An 18,110-nucleotide genomic window follows, 5' to 3' on the forward strand; every position below is an offset into this window, starting at 1 on the left:
TTACAGTATTTAGTACACAGAGATCCTACCAAAATATCCATAAGATGTGGGGGGACTTAATGTGGCCAATCAGTTCAGCATCACACCAGGATGAGTCTTGGACAAATTGAAAGGTTTCAAATCCAAGACATATTGATGGAGGCATCACTCTTTTTTTTTACCCGATACCTGTTAGTCCATGTATCCCAGATGTAATTTTGTATTCATGGGACAGATAATGAGAATCGGCGATTCCACAGCATCCCTCCCAAAATGGCATTCAACACCATGAATCACGACAGCGGTGATCAACTCCCCCGCCATTGATCAACATCTGGTAATAGATTAAACACGCGCTGCTGTTGGGTCATGCATTATTGTGTGAGGACACTGACGTGATTTTTGGTGGCCTCCTGTTGTATTCCACATTGAATAGACAGTCACATCTACATCATAATACGGACAGTGTTTTCTGTGCAGTGGCTGTTGCGTGCACATCACATGTAATGCTTGTTTTGCCTGGAGCAGGTGTTGGCTCTGTGGTCAGTGTGCCTCGGGAGCAGGTGGTAGTGCAGGTGGTAGTGGGTAATTGGAATGAAGCTTTCATTGTTTTTGTGCATTTCTTATCCAAAGCAGGCGTATCTACATGTAGGTTTGAATCCATTAAGCCTTGAGGGAGCACTGCTGTATCAAAGAGATCAAGTTCGATTGGAAAACACTTTGTCAACCAGTGGTTGATTTTCCACGGTAACCTGTGCTCAAATTACATACCTTGGGTACCAGGCAAAAATTGTCCGGTGGTCGACTGGTGTTTGCTGGTTAAACTTGGCTGTACATCAACATGTACTGGTACCTGTAGATTTTAGAGGCCATTGACCGGAGATGTCTTTGAACTTGGGTGGAGCTGCAGTGAGCGTTGACTCGTTGACCGTATGGTACATGTAGCTTGACGATTGGGCTCAGTGTACATGTACATGTACATATCTCAATCGCATTCAAAGTGTCATTTGTAAACAAAATTGGGGGGTGTCTTTTTTTTTACAATATGTTTTTACATACAGTGTGTAGTTTACTTCCCAAGTGCATATTGTTTCTCTGCTTTCCCTTGTGTACATGTAGCCCCATGCAGAAAGCTTGAGTTTTCCTTTCGTTATTGTATACATTCAGTCCCGATGCTATTATAGTGTGTCATATTCCGACCTGGGGTATTGTCACCCGTACATGTATCTCCCCTCTGATGATAACATCTCTACCTCCCTCCACAAAAAAATAGAAAGAGGAAAAAAAAAAGTAGGAAAAAAAAATTGGCCCAGGGAGATCTGGGAATGAGATAGCAGACGACCAACCCAGTGATAACCATTAAAGCGTAATCACTGGCAGCATCGAGCAGGCACGTTCGACCGTACCACACGGGGATGGCGTTGCTCTGGCCTGAAACTGCACCGGAGGTCTGCATGATTAGTATTGACTGGTGACATGTGTGGCCCAGTTTCTCCAAATCAGTCAAGTCCCCGTTTATAATATCTTGGGGGTACCGGTGCATGTACATGTGTGTTCATAACGCAAAACGGAGATCATACAGGAACCAAGTCCGCTGTACATGTATGAATTACATGTGTACTCGTATGTAACGCACGTTTCTACCTGTACATTGTACACAAAAATACGAGCATCCGTTCACACCATGGTTAATACCGTACTTCCCCTCTTGCGAGGGATGCATGTACATTTTTCTGAGAACTGTTTGTAATAGACTGTGTGCCTCGTGATGTTTTGCCTAGTAGTGGTACATTTATGTGCTGGCCTTCTGTAACAGCCAGTCCTGACCTTGACTAGCTAATAATGTACCCACCGCATCCTTGATGCAGTATCGAAATTTATATACTGTTTAGTAATATTGTCTGTACAATATGTCATGCAGGGAGAAATCAGTACCACTCAGTTACTTGACAGTGAAACTCTACATGTACATGTACGTCTATAGGGTGCTTTGGACAGTTGGTTGATTTTCCTGTCTCCCTAAGAAGAGCTATACCTACATGTACCAGTGGAAAAATCTTGGCCACGCCTACTTCCTACATGTGCACATGCACATACATCGTATTTACCGTAGATAAAGGGGAATTGAATTCACCTTGGAAAATGGGAGCTTCTTGTTCCCTCATTCTAGAGCTGCACAGTTACATGTGTGTACCGGTACTTGACATTACAACTGGCTGTGCAAAATACAGTATACAGTGTACATGCACATGTACTTGTGGCCAGGTACATGTACATGTACATTGTAAATACAGTTGTTGCCTGCTGTGATAGGGTCCACGGAGTTTGGTACGCCAAGGGGGTGAATGGCACCCTGGAGGGTGTACAAAACCCATGGACCCCATTAGTCTGTCACAGCAGGCAATAATTGTTTTGTTGCACTGTACATGTATACCACGGTAATTAATTCTTCAAATATAAGGGAACAGCATTGAGTGAAATGTTTTATTGTAGAACCAAAACAACCATGCGTTTCACTGAAATTGCCTTCGACAGCAAAGTGTTTAGTAGAACAAATTCAACTAATTAAATAGTCAGTATGAAGTACCATTGTTTTTGTTGACACTTCCAAAGAAATATTTCAGCAAGCTGTCCTTTCTGGCATTGGTAGCATCTGAAAATGTGAGTGTCTTCCTGTTGGGGTGTAGAATTTGTGAACCTTTCACGCAGAATGTTCCACATTTTTCTTTGTGCTGATGCTCTCCTATTCAAAAATCAAAATTTCGATCCTTTCTTTGGATTGATCGAGAAACCTCATCATTGGAGGCAACCTGTTGTCGTCTGTCAAATGTAATAGAATTATGGCAAAATTGGCACAGTTTAAATAAATCAACAACAAAAAAAAGTACAAATGGGACAGTGATAAATGATGTACATGTAAACAGCAATGACAGTTCGAGCAGAAACATGACTTCACTGTCTCTCATCATACATCTCACAGGAATGTGTATGGTAGTACCAGCCCCAGTGTAGCTACAATCTCATACCTGAGTGAACGCTAATATAATACAACATGGTATAAACAACACCTTCAACGGTAGGAGAGACCAAAGTACGTAATGTACTGCATTGGGTGTATCACTCATGTACCAGTATTGTGCTGTACATTGCTTATACACTCCTGACGGATGGACACGCATACTTGTGGAAAGCCATGATCGATGTCCTTCCAATAAAAAAACACAACCTATTACCAGGGTATAACAAGTACATCTATAGGGCGCTTTGGACTTTATTATGACACCTGTAGTCTGAAATAACGAGCTCACATCAAACCCCCCCTCCACTAAAAAGGATCTCGGTCATTTGAGCATCCAAACAAAAGTGAGGCGTCAGACAAGATCCTGCACTCCAGAAATGTTCTCATTGCTCACACCGTCAGTACAGTTTCGTATTGCCTCAGCTGTCTTAGTTTCACATTGGGTTTTAATTATTAAAGAATGTAGGCCCCCAAAAAAGAGATTCTGTAATTTGGACTTAGCCTGTCAGGCTATGTGGATTGAATTATTGATATCACTGAGTGCACCAGACGAGAACCAAACAGAGCTCTCGCATTTACATTCATGTGTTCGTGGAAGTAGAACATCATTAATGTGACAGAGTGGACTCTGAGGCATTATTGGACGACTGCCAAATGAAGCCAGACACCCCCCACTGTTCATCTGCCAACTCATATTGCAGGGCCCATTTTAACATCGTCGTGTTTACATGCATGTACATGTACGCCTTCTGATATTTCTTTAAGCATGTATTCATTGCAGGTGTCGCATTTCGTGCAGCATTTTTGAAGCGTTAATTAGCACGCTATCGATGTTTCCTAGCAAGGTCAGCGTCTACGTATCTAACTCAAAAACTGAAAGATCACCTAAGCATGTGCTGAGCAACGGAATATTTTTTCAACTGCTCTCTGCAGTAAGTGTAAGGGATCTTGCTGTGGTCTCAAAGAAATTGTGACTGGAGATCCCACCAAAGTAGTCCCAAGGCCATTTCTAAGTAATTATTGTTCTTGCTTCCATTACAAAGAGAAAACTGAACTCTATGTTTGGATGCACCACTCAGTTTAATATCGTAAATATCCTAAAGAGTACGTGGTGTTGACATCATAAATTAACCTCCACTCGCATCGTTATGTTTGATCGTGTAGAATATGTGCCCCCCCTTTTCATGAATGTTTTCCTGAAGGTCCAAAGTTCTGCCCACAGAGTCTCTGCTTCTTGTGACTCCCCCCCCTAAGATCCTAATTAGTCACAAGAGTGCGCAGAGCCTGAGTCGGATGTTGCATGTGTGACATTCGATTCATGTCCTTGGCAATGTTGGTAGTTCTCGCTACCAAAGATCATGCTATCTAGCAAGACTGGCATAGCATCAGAGTGCAGCATACAGGATTGAAAAAGATGAAGAACAAGAAGCCTTCGAGGCAGCGCATGAGCATGGAGAAACAAGAGTCGGACTGTTCACATCTGACATTTTGGCTGGAACTTCACAACTCCACTGGGTAAGACCTTTGTAGTCGGGGCCCCAGCCTGGAGAATGTTGATCCCTGATCTTCGATGAGTGTTTCCTAAAATATTCCATTTGAATGCTTTGGCCTAACGAGGCTGATAAAGTTACTCTATCTCGTTCACACTGATCTGAAATCTCAGGGTTGGATGGGGATGGAACCCCAAGAGAATTTCTCCCCAACCTTCTGCATGGATATGTACATGTACATGTAGTTTGCACCTTCTTGCTGGGAGAGAGGCAAATTGAGTCAAAACCTGGGTTGAATAGGCCTACTGTACATGTACAATGTACATGTATGTTTATCCAGAGTTGCTCAGTAGAAAATACTACTTGTACTTGGAAAATGTTTGTGTGAAGCAAAAACCAGATGGAAACCAGTCCTGGGAAATACACAGTACACTACCTGTTGGCTTATAACCAATTTTTTGCTAAGCCAGTGTTATACCTGTAATATTTGTACTCGTATTTGAACTCAAATTTGTTGTTACTTGTACTCATGAAAATGTAATCACATGAGTGCCTGCAACTTATGAAGACTCTGCTCAGACAGCTTGCTTAGGGAGATGTGTACACATGCATGTTATTTAATTTGCCTGCTACCCTAAATGCCTGTGTTAACAGGTTTTCTCTTTCAATAAAAACACTGAATGTACTGTACGTGTATGATTACTGATAAAGTTACTTGTACCCTTTTTCATTCACACCGCTTTGAAATCTCACGGTTGGATGGAGATGGAACCCCAAGAGAATGTACTCGTATATGTACCTTGTCTGTGCATAAGTGCTATTACATTTACATGTACATGTACATACAGTACGTGTACTTTGGTTCTGATTGTATCCTCTTTATGAATTTGGTGACGATGCCAACATTTTCTGGTGGGGTCCATTATGACACTGTTCTAAGCAGGGGATGTGCTGATTTGCTTTGAAATTGGGGGGCTGTTTCAGTGGCATTACTGTGGGGAGGAAGGGGGGGGCATGTTTCCCCAAGCTACCCCTGGTGTGCCTGGATGCCCCCTTGAAAAACTACATGTACATGTATGTGACCCACTGGTGCCCGCTTCCCCCTGAGCAATTTCACCCTAGCTCCGCTACTGTGCTCATTTGATTTTTAAGAAAAGGAAGAAAAGATGGCGAAATATCCAGCGTGGTCCAAAACAATAGTGTGCATAGTGCATTGCCTTTTTAAGATGTGAAGACGTACATGCAGTAGAAGAGGCTAACTAGGACGGGGACAAGTTGATCCAGGAGTGATCCCTCCTATCATCCATGGATGAAGCTACCCGGTCAACCAATCCAGGTGCGGATTCCCTCGGTCAACAGAGACAAATGAAAACGCATCAGCAAGCTGTCAACTTGATACTTCCCCATGTATTTATGAAGTACTCTACGCTGACTTCTTCCTTAGGAAATACTCCGGACAGACGTCTTGCCGTGATGCATCAAATTGATGCTTCTGGCAGGGCGCTGCCGCCGCATCACCCGCAAAGTTCCCTCTTGCGTTTGGGCTTTACAGCCTGAATTTATTGCCTCATTTGAATGCGCGGTTAATCCTTGAGATGCACTCGCACGACTGGAGTAGTCATTATTGCGGCATTTTGCCTTGGCCAGGCTGGGTCCTGGCATTCCGCCGACCTAGGGCAAAGGCTGAAGTTAAGACTGAACTTTTTTTGCAGCGTGTTGCTGTACATGTCTGTTGCTTCAGAATGTCATCTTCTACCATCGGTAGGCATCAATCTTGCTTTTGTTTCAATCTGGTTGGCCTGTTTTTACCCTCACCCAAACACATCTCAGCTTTCGTCTCAGTTAATGTAAATCTGGCAAATAACTTTCCTACAACCTGGTTGGCCTTTATGAAATCCCACTACTTTAGAAAGTTAAAAACTAACTCTCATTTGGGACATTTACCAGTTGTCTTTGTGGGACAGTTTTCTTGAGTGAGTTGCCAAGAGTCTCAATATTTGACAACCCCCTCCAAAGGCAGTCCAATATGAATATGGCTTTGCGTGCTTTTCTTTTCTCTTGTCACTTCAATCCTTGCTCAGAACACTGTGGACTACATGGCAGTCCTTCCACAGGGGTGAGATTTTTCAGGATTTTTTTCACCAGGATTTTCCTGATCTCCGGATTTTTTAGTCAATCTCTCCTATTCAAATGATCTGGAAGATCCTGGGTTTACCATCAAGGTTTTACATACAATAGTTGATATAGAACACGAGAAATGGGCATCTTTCAGGGTTGCCTTTTAGGCAAACAGAAATGTACATGTACGGTATACCACAGGCCCTCCACTGCTGTGGGGCCCTTAAAATTGCTGGTGATTGTTTTGTGGATAATTCAGACTTTTCCAATCTCACCCTTACTTCCAGGGTTGCTTGTACTGGTATCTCCTCCACATCTCATCAGGAACTAACCACCCCTGGTTGAAGCTGTCATTCCCATCTCCACGGCTTCTGTGGAAAGATTTTTAGCCAAACATGCATTGTAATTTACGTGCTTTTCCACTTAGGGGCTCTTTGCATTTTCTTGGCTCATTGCCATGAAAATGAATAGCAGAAACATTGGAACAACAAATATTTTTTGTATACCCTTTAGTACCCTCTGCTGTGGCAGAGATATAAAAATATAAGTACAGTACATGCATTACTGATATATCTTGTTCCTACTACAGTACCCGCAGTTTGCATCTAGCACCTCAGAATGGAGCTGAGAACAGAACATAGACCCCTGAAATTCCCTCCAGCTATCTCTGAAACCCGTGAAACCTATCTCCCCAATCGAAGGGGAAGAATTATGCAGAATTTCCTGGCCATCCAGTGCGAAACCTTAATCCTTCACGCTCTGCCTTGAATATTCCTATTGCGCCATTTCACTCGAAACGAAATTTCATTACGGTGGAATTCTTGCCTTCTTTTATTCGTTCCTTTTTTTTAACTGGGTCCTCTCTCTAGCTGTTAGGATACAATTTTGCCGAGTAATCTCATTTGGAGGGTGTTATTTGAATGGAAAGTGTTTATTGAGAAAGTGAAATAAGCAGAGGGAATGCATACATGTACTAGTATCAATTGGTTACTCATGAGGCAAACGGCTTGTCTGCTGGATGCGCGCACCAAATTTGCAACCTGGCAAGATTATTTTAGAAGGCTGAGCATGTCGAATGAAAATAGAGATCAGACGACTGCTTAAAACAATGCTTGAACATTAAACCACAGTGCAGAGCATGCGGTTTGAGATAATTTCTCAGGAAATTTTGGCCTCATGGGTCTGCCAATAGAGGTCTCGGATTTCATTGTTTAAAAGACAGATTGTGGTTTAGGATACATCCTTGGAAATAAGAATAAATATGGATTGATTTGACAATAACCAATCTGGCCTCATTCATTGCTAGTCTGTAAGTGGTCTCTCGTGCATCAAACATTTAATTTAATGTGTGGAGGAACTAAATTGTGAAATAACCATTGCATTTGTCACTGAAGCCACTAGTCAGTTTTTGTCAGCTGTTGGGTAATTTTTGCTTACCATGTTAACTGCCAAATATTAAATCTGTCTGTCAACAGATCTTGAAAATGTGGACATTTGATGGTGAAAGCAGAATGCTAAGCTCACAGAACAAATTTAAGGCCTCTGACTATCACAGTTTTGTTAAAGATTTCAGTTTTAAGGAGAAAAGAGTACTTTTGGTGTAGGTTTATCCTGAACTAATTTTTTTAACACATCTACAATGTACACCACTGGTATGTGGAACTGTTACAGAAAAAATTGCTTACCTGATTTTTAAAGCAAAGCCATCCCTTGAAGCTTGAATTTGGCCGGCTGTTAGTATTCAGCGTACAGTTTATGTTACATACATGTAAATGGGGGTTCCATTGGCAGAATCTGCTCCAAACCATGGCCGGTTATACATGTACATGCAGCCACAGTCAGTCAATCGACAAAGTAGTCAGTGAAAATCGTTTGGTCAGTCAGTTGATTTGTCAATCACTGGGTTAGGATACATGGCCAGTCACTTCGGTCAGGCTGTCAACTATTCACTTTTGTTTTAGCTACAACTGACCTTTCCATCAATCAATCTGTGATCCAGTCACTCGATCCCTTAGTTGGCTCGCTTGGAAGCCTGGGCGAATCCAGGGGACGGGGGCCAAAGGGGCCATGGACCCTTCCCTAACTCTATCAGTGGAGAGAGCCAATTTTTTGGTTTTGTTTCCCCTCCCCCTCCGAAGCTTGGTGCTGGATCTGCCTTTGCAATCAGTTTCAGCCAGTCAGTCGCTCTTTTGGCATTTATCTCCCCCCCCTCCTTTAAGCACTTTCACATTCGCTGGGGCGAGTGCTGAATTGGAGCTTTGCCTAAGTAGTTTTGACACCTTCTAGGTTCCCTTGCCTGGATCAAGTGTAAAGTCAAAGTCTTCCGGGAATGCAGTCGGTATTCCTGGTGTGGCGTTCCATGGACAGAATGTGCACTAGTGTTGGGTGACGTTTTTGAAATCAAAACCTTGTTTATACCGCTTGTACAGCCGAATGGTAGAGGCCGAGGTGCGAGATAGACATGCTAAACCTGTTCCCGTCAAGAATCGTTCCCGCATTCCTGAAGATCTTACATGTACCAGAATGTCCAAAACAATGTGGCAGAATCCAGGAAAGTAGAGCCTGCTACTTTTAGTTGTAGGTGGGCCTTGATGTACTGTGCCAAAGTTTGTCGAGAGCATGCTGAATATGTCGTTGGTTTCCTGTATGTTAACGGAGCAGGGGCGTTTGGGTTATGATCTTGGCCCAGTTTGCTCCTGGCATGATTGGGAAAGTGAACAACAGATACAAGAGAAAGTGTAGACTCAGATCGTGATGACATATCTCTCTATCGGCTCCATTCATCAGAAATCAGCTGGCCTCAGTGTTTTTGGGGAGGAGGGGGGCCTGGGATGACGGATGTAAGAGCGTACCCCTCAGAAAAAGCCTCTACTAAATTACTTGATGTGGGGCATGCAAATCATAAAAGTGCTGGCAACAAAGTCCATGCATCCACTGCTTCCCTAGTTTCACCTGTTCCCTTCCTGCCCTAGAAAATTAGGCTGCGCAGCTCGCTCATCTTGCTGTCTTCTGTCTTACTATCTCAAGCAGGTGTGCAGTTCTGAGATTTAGGCTGGAGTTCTAATTATCCAGTGCAGGACTTCCTCCTCATGCAAAAATGGTCAGCAATTAATATCCTGACTTGATGTCTGTAACTCAGTGTGGCTGTTGTGGATGATCCTGTCTCCAAGCCGGCCGCCAGTATTCCCTGTATGCACCTTACAGACACTGGTTAAAGAAAAAAAAAAGCAGTCTGGTATAACTTGGCAGGGGTTCATACATTTTAATGAAATTCGGGCCATGGTTTATTTATTCATCCCATTTGTACCTTGTCGCATCAGGCAGCCATGATATTTGCCGCCGTTGCCATGGATTTCGAAGACTGATGTTTTGGCACATTATGTGCTTTCAGATGTTCAGTGTATTGTACTTTTTTTCTGGGAGCTTGATTTATCGTTGGACTGTGCGTCGCCATGGAAATGGACGTTGTCTGCTCACATTAGTGTTGTGGTACATTAAATGCATTCAAATGCATAATCAAGAACCAGAACCCTGGGATTTGGCCTTGTCAAGCTTCATAGACCACACTGTTGGTTCCCTGCCCCCACGCTCTGCAGCTCATGGGCACTCCCTTGTCATTGTAAAAACACGGGAAGACTTGTTTGAGTCCCTGAAAAAAAGCAGTTTGCCAAAAGGGTTCATTTTCATTGGCTGTTTAACAGCCTGAAAGTTGCTCTCAAGCTAGCAGACACCAGTGCTGCTACTTTCACAGAGCAAAAGGTTCTGGCATGGAGATTTCTACACAGTACTTTTACATCAGTGATTCAAGTGACTCTTTCCAATGGGGTCAAGCGTACTTTTGCTGTGCTTACTGTTTCTGTGGAATAGACCAACTTTCTGCTGGTACAGAAATTGGCTATTAAGCCATGCTGTGAAATTGGGCTCAGGTAATGAAAGCAGCATTTTGTATGTACTAAACATGGAACCATATACTGGTACCACCTTCTAACTGTTGAGTCTTGCCAAATTGCTTGAACTGTGTGGCTCCTATTGGACAACTGGCATTGATGCTTGTTACATGCACAATTACTCACTGTCAAACACTGCGCTCAGTTGATTTTTGCCAAAGGTGATGCATGAAATTGAAAGGATGCCATTACTGTGGTAGCACTGCTTTCAGATACCTTTCTCAATGCATTCTTAAACTAAGGTGCACTTGGCATTTTGGCAATTTGCAAACACCTCATCGGGGTGAGATTTGTCAGGGTGTTTCCTGATTTCAGGATTTTTTTCCATCAGGATTTTCATAGTTTTCAGGATGTTTCAAACAATTTTTTTTAAAGCTGGAAAATCCTTAGTTCACCATCAAGGTGTTTTACATGTAAAAGTTGAGGTACAACACGAAATGGGAAGTTGAAGAGGTGCCTCCAGGGAAGTACAATTGTTTACTTCAGACTCTACACTGCTTTGGGGCTTCAAAACTTGTAGTGATTATCTCTGCCACATCAATCGAAGAGGAGCTTGATGCACGCGAAGGTGCAACACTGCAGTAATGGCTGCCTATTCTGGCTGTTGAATTGTCTGTATAGCTGTTATCCGCTCTGAGCAGGACCAAGAGAGGGTGTGTTTGTAGTGTTTACTTTCACATGTACATGTAGCAGTGGAGGTCCTTTGGTGGGAACTCACCATATGCTCGCTGAGCGTTAAGCACGTTTGGCGCAATGCTGTGTATGCATGAACAATTCTAGTTTGAGTCTACAGTCTTTGTGTCTGCGCCCAGCGCATGAGTCAACCTGATGGGAAAACTTCTTCTCAGCCTGTGGCTTCTTGACTTATCTGGCTGCTCTCTGAGTCCAACTCGGGGCAGACGACAGTCACAGACATTTGAAACCTCCCTTCACTTCTCTTCTACTGTACACACATGTAGACACGTCACATTTCATTTGATTTGGACTTATTGGACATTTAATATATACACGTAGTAACAAACATGACGGGCACTTTTGAGTGGGACCTGAAATGTGCAGGGGAAAAACGAAGACCTGTGAGTATCATTGTTAAGAAACAGTGCTGTAAAGAAATGAACATTTCCTTGAACAAAATCACTCAGCCTCGACAAAGAGCAAAGGCCCGAGCATGCCACAGTACTGAAGTAATTAACATTTCCGTGTACGTATACTGTGATATTGCAAAGTGCATTTGTACACTACTGGTAATGGCAGTTCGTCTGCACTGTACAGGTTGGTGAACTATTCGCACGTGTAGTTCTTACCAATTGTTTGCCTTGTGCCTCGTTAGTATGCTGTTGGCATATCAATGCGGCGGTGAAAATATATTCGCCCCGAAGGAGGGGAAGGTCCCAACTGGGGATAGCATATAGGCAGAACATGCATTCATACATGGAGACTCCAATGATCTATCCATATGACGCTAGTGGGGAGTGCTATTTGCGTCAAACTTTCTTCTGCCACTCTCTTGATCTTCTTCTTTCAGTATATTTTATCCCCTGTAATACATCTCAGCACCTGCAACAGGTCAGGGGGGCCTTGTGGATTACATGTACCAGGTACCTGTTTGTATTGGATCTAGCCCCGAGGGATCTGCTTGGTGCTTAGTGATGCCCTTTGAAGGGCTGGAACTAGCCCAAGGGGAAAATGAAATTGACGCGAATTGCATGTTAAATACCAGGACTGGACTGGTGAAGTGACAGAACAACCACCACAGATTGGCATCCTCTTGCTTGCTTTTTGCTTTTATGTACCACTGTTGAGTTGTTCTTAACCAGTGGTGCACATATAGACATGTGCGTTATATCAACTAGGGAAAGAAATTCAAATTCATCTATGCATAGTTGGTTGGTGTTATATGCAGAGAGGTAAATTGCATCTCATCCTACCATGAGCATGTGTCGTGCATGATTGGTTGATCTTCATGATCGATCAGATGTGCTGCGCTGTTGGTCGATCCTGTAGGAAATCTCAAACTTCTCTTCCCTTCTTCATACCAATTTTCCCCAACCTCGAATTAAAAAGAAAAGTGGATAAGCTGATGGAGGAAGGATCGACAAATCATGGCCATAAGGTTGACCCATATAGACCTTTAGATTTGGGGTTCCATGCTTTGCTTTCATTTTTATTTTTAGATTCATGTTCATTTTTAGATGTGGTGACGTGTGAATAAGGCTTTTTGTACATGTAGTTGTCAATGTGATTGCATCCAACGCCTGTGCTTTTCTTGAAGGGCTTTTTCAGGCTAACAGGAACCTGCAGGGAGTAGCACTTCTTTCAATTTGCTGGTGCAGTCTACTCGTCTTTCACTTGGTGACCTTGACTTGTACCATTTCTGTGGTTTATTGCCAGGGTTACTGGTGGCGAGCTCTTTGACAGAATAGTAGCCAAGGGCAGCTACACGGAGAAAGACGCCAGCAATATTATCAAACAGGTCCTGGAGGCAACAGATTACATCCACGAACTGGGAATTGTTCACCGAGATCTCAAGGTATGTACATGTACAGTATGTGCTTAATAACGCATATGAAGTTGAGGTGATGCGTACACGCTTGTATTGTATCCGCCTTTTGCTCAAACCTCTGCAGTGAAAAGATGTCACTGTTGGGGGATGGAACTTGAGTACTTTCCTGTCCTGTGACCAGTCGCACCTTGTTAAACTCTACTCAAGCTAACAGCAAGTAGCCACGAGATTCTCTGCATTTCATTAGGAATTTGTCGTATGCGTACACAACGGGCATTTGTTAACATCCTCTTCAATTTGTCCACGTGAACACATGTACATGTAGGTACTTCTGCAGTAGCTCTAGAGGTGCAGACATTACCTGCATTGAACCCACTGAACAGCACACGTATGTTTGCATCATTTTGTGTAATACTGGAAAATTTATCTTTGACTTTAGTTTCACTATTGAAATAAATAAGCTAACTTCATGTGCAGGTGTTAATATGTAAAGAAGTGTCATGTGATGTGGTTTGTTAAAACGAGGGTTGCATTTATAGGCTTATCTGTGAATGGTAAAAAGGCTAAAAACAGGTTTTTCTCTTCTATTTTCAATTTAAAAAGGTTTTGATGCTTCTTTTCTGTGAAAGTTTCAAACTGAAATGTCATCAACAAAATTTTTTTTTACTTAGGTTTGTAACTCTACCTTTAAAGTTTTCTGTCTCATTTCAACATTTTGAACACTTCTGATTGCAAAATTTAATAACTTTTGAATATCTAAAACAAGGAAGCATTTGAAAAAGTGAGGTCAAGGAACTAACTCAGAATTGACTTCTTGCCCAAATGTACCTGAGTTTGATATATGTACAACATCTTAAATATGCATGCATCCTGTCGGAAAATGTTGTTTCAGTGGGTGTGCTGGCAGCTCAGCAAGGGATCTGGTTCTTTTTGTAAAATCTCACTGTATTGCTTCTCTGTTGTCGGTGGGACTGACTCTCCACTCTGGTAGCAGTTTTAGGTCACCCTCTGACAAATCTCAACAAACCAATGCAACAATGATGCATCTCCCCATCAGGGAACACCAGCTTGAGTGTGAAACGAGATATGTCCTGGGAAAAATTAGATTTTGTGGAACTTGAAAAATGTAACAAAGGCAGTTTTGCCGTATGTGGCGTCCGCAGAAGAGCGCAGGTGGAAACAAAAAAAAAAAAGCTGGCCCCTTCAAGCATTGCACTAATGAACTCAGATGAGTCAACAGCTTAAAAGAAAAAAAAAAGTTCTACAAAATGTTACCTGCTCTGTCAGCAGCCTTGTTTTAGGGTGCCAGAACCTGAAATGGCCTTCAAATCTAGCTTGGCTGTTGACAGGTCTCTCCTAAAGTATGCATTCAGGGAGGGAAAATTGGCTCACGTATGTTAGTGGACGGCCGGTCTTTTATCGCAGATGTTAACATTGTTTGGCACACCGATAGCAGTGCAGCAGGAGGAGCAAGTCGGACCGTAACTCGGAGAGGAGGAAGGAAACATTCCCAGAATGCTGCCATCTGTTTATTGAACCTGGAACGGATAGACTCACCTGGTTGGGGGGGGGATTGAAAGGATGACACCTTTTTGGATAATGCCTGAATGTGTGCTGCAAAAATACATCTTTAAGGATGCTTGTGTATCGATTGTAACCGAACAAGTTCAGAGGTGTTAGTTGTCATCTCTTAAAATCTGCATCACTGGTTGGGGGGAGGGGTAGGGAAGCGAGAGGGAGACTGGAAGTGGGGTGGATTAATAGACTGATAACACTTTGTCCAATTACTTACATGGACGATTTACAAGTGATATATGTACATGTACTTGTACCAAAGCTGCCAACCCGTTTGCACATTTGACAGGGTTCCCGGCCATCTTGGAAATCGGGGATATGAGTTTCCCCTTTTTCGATCAGGGAAAAGTCAGAGCATTTCATGGGCCCAAAAGATAGAGAGAGAGAGTGCTTAGTCTGTTTTATTTTGTCTTATGTCCAAACAGTGTGTCCACTGCATTATTTGCTGTGATTTTTTTTTTGTTGGAAATGGACATTTTGAAAATTCATTGGGGGCTTGGTATGGGCACCTTGTGGACGTACCCCCCCTCGGTGGTAAAAATGAAAGGGAGAGATCGGGTTGAGACTGAACATTATTATTGCTGCCTTGTACCCAAACCTCATAGATTTGTGCGCATTCTAACAAAAGTTTGGCACCACGCATACCTCTAACCTGTACACGCTTGCAGGGTCTGCCTCCGGCTAGGGACGTCATTTCTCAAATTCATACATGGAATTCACAGGTTCATTTTAAATTTTAAAAAAAATTTGGGGGGGGGCCTGCTGAACATTGAACTCCTTTTGCCTCGGGGTTGGAATGAGTGACAGATGGCCTGCATTATTGAACAGCTTGAGGTGAATGGATCATAAGGCAGTGGATCCTGGGAATCTCTGTAGGTGTCGAAGCATCGCTTGCTATCTCGCAGTGTCAGGCGACGGCAGTTTCCCTTGACGCATCCAAACAGCTGAAAAGGGCCGTAAAGCATAGTTAACACATGTGCTCACTTAGGTTGAATACAATGCACGTGTGTCTAAAAAAAAAAGTGATCCGAGTATTGGCAGCTTGTTCTCAGAAGTATGACAAACTATGCATACATTGTCGCACAGCAGATGTTGGGCATGCTAAAGGTCGGTTCATGCTTTAATAGTGTGAGAGCAAAAATGCAAATTTGTGATGTCAGATGAAATATTCATGCTGCTAATTTGCCAAGGTTGAATGCATGTCAACTCAAAACAAAATTTTGCTGCAGATCTTATTGTGATGACCCGGCCTAAAGATGGTTTTTTCCTACTGCCAACATACAAGAATCCACCGTAGGTCTGAGACATGAAATGTTGAATACAAATGGCAAAATTACTGATAAGAAATTGCACATCAGCCCTCCATCAATCAGATGTGTTCGTGGGCTCGAGGGAAGAGACAGTAGAGTCTCTGTGAAGTGTTTTATTCAGTGCTTGGTGGCAAATCTTGAGGACTCTTTTAGGCCATTTCATAAGGACGTGTGTTATTCACTATGGCTCCAACAAATTTCCCTATATCTTTAACCATGTTAATTATGTACATGTAATAATCTCGTGATACTCCTTGATACTGCTCAAAAACTTGGAAAATTACAGTGCATTGTGCTGTGCAGAATGCTGTGGCAACCGTCTTTGGAGACCCCCAGAAGAATTGAGCCATGGAGGCAGCATTTGTTTGTGCAAAGCGATATGAATAGCGATATGAATAGGGATCTGTACTGGGCACACTGCAGTTGACCAGTGACAGCATTACCATGGTCCCCGGATTCATCTGATGTTAAAAATTCATTGATTGAATGCCTTCATACAGTCACAAGCATTTGTGATTGTTTGTAACTTCTTTCTCACCCGTGAGTAGTGTGTATGGCGCAGAAAAATGGACCCCCAAAACCAGTTGGTTTTACTGTTCATTAATTTCCGTTGTAATTTGGTTTATTTTAAACCATTGCATAGCCTGAAATTAGCCATTGAGTGGTCAAGGTTAGTGATGAAAACAGCTGATGCCATCGTATGCAATTAGTGTCCATCAATGGTCTCGTTTGGCATTCATTCAGTCAAGATCAAGGTCAAGCTTTTAAATGCCTGCCGAGTCAGTTATGTGGCCTAGATAGGTTTTCTCTGAAAGCGTGCCACAGGTCCATATAAAAGTTGTGTAGCACCTGTGCTTACTACATGCTGCTCCAGAGCCCCATGCTTCTACTCATTGAGTGCCAGGCTTTTAAGCCCCTCGTGGTACAGTGTATCTCTTGATGTCCAGCTGTGACCGCTGTGACCGTTCCCTCGTTGAATCGTCAGCAAAGCGGAGGTCTGACCTCAAAAACGTTGAAAGTGTCATGTGCCTCAGTAGCCAGCAGAGAGTTGAACTCTGAATTTGGGACATTGATCTCAGTGGAGTTGGACCCCCCCCTCGGCAACATCGACCCGTCAGACGGGCGCAGTTGAGTCACAGTTTCTGTTATATGCACGTAGGCGTTTTCATCCGCTGGTGAGGTGCACATGCATTTAGCCGTCAATGTTAGCCTTCAAAGCGCTGCATCATTATTACTGCTATTCTGTCCCAACCACCACCAGCATTCACATAAAAAAAACCCATTTAAGCTCCCTGGGGATGAATTTTATGTTCACAGCTTGATGCTGCTTCATCTCCAAGGGATCATTCAAACCCAGCAACCTGTTTGTTTTTTCCTCCTCACAAATAGCTTCTTTACATTATACTTACAAGAGGTACATGTGGTCATAAGGGGGTTGGCAGATGCAGGATTGTAAGCTGAATCGGATATCTGCCAACGTTGTTGCCAAGTCCAGACACAATTCTAGACACAAGACCAATCTCAGGTATTAACAGTGAGCAGTAGCAAAGAGTAATTCTTTTGTTACCGTTCATTTGAAAAGCCAGTGACCTGAATTCAGAGTGGGGGTCTGGTGTTGGTCTCGTTAAGTCTTGTGATCGGGCCTTTATTGTACCGGTACATGTACTTATCACGATGCTCCAAACTATTTCACATGCTTTTTAAGTCTTGTGCTACCAGCTGGGCTGTTGAACTATGGTCGTTAAGGAAAACAAATGAAAATTTCAGTGCTTTTCAGGGTTCAACTGTGTCACTGACAGTGCGTGCCTTACAGACTTAAAAGGGAAATGCACAGTAGACAATTGTGGAATGCTTGTTATCGGGCCCATATGTTCCTTCCTCCATGTCAGGCCATAATCCAGAGGGACAAAATTTACAGTGTGGTCAGGATCAAGACCCTTGGCCGAAATTAACTGGTCCCAGGTATGGCTCTTTGGGCACACACACACTTCATGTTAGGGATTATTTATCTGGCATAGGCCTAAATGAACTTTCAGTAAAATTTTGCATTTGAATGGAATTTTGCATCTTGCACATGATTTGCCGGGTCTAACTTTGCATTTCATTCAACACAAGTAGGTTATCAGCCGAAGATCAGTTCAGTGAATTTGTTTGTGAGTTGTTCTCTGT

At 42.9% G+C, this 18,110-nt stretch overlaps 1 protein-coding gene across 1 annotated transcript in view; it reads left to right on the top strand.

The window, feature by feature from the left end:
• LOC110974135 (calcium/calmodulin-dependent protein kinase type 1-like) overlaps nt 1-18,110 on the top strand; it is a 91,259-nt gene that overhangs the window by 15,322 nt on the left and 57,827 nt on the right. Inside the window, exon 4 of the mRNA XM_022225517.2 lies at nt 12,945-13,083. Within this exon, the coding sequence (XP_022081209.1) occupies nt 12,945-13,083 (139 nt within the window). The remainder of the gene's footprint in view (nt 1-12,944; nt 13,084-18,110) is intronic.

The sequence above is a fragment of the Acanthaster planci genome, linkage group LG04 (assembly GCF_054643075.1).
Source record: "Acanthaster planci isolate LZ-2023a linkage group LG04, COTS_SCS, whole genome shotgun sequence".
Lineage (NCBI taxonomy): Eukaryota > Metazoa > Echinodermata > Asteroidea > Valvatida > Acanthasteridae > Acanthaster > Acanthaster planci.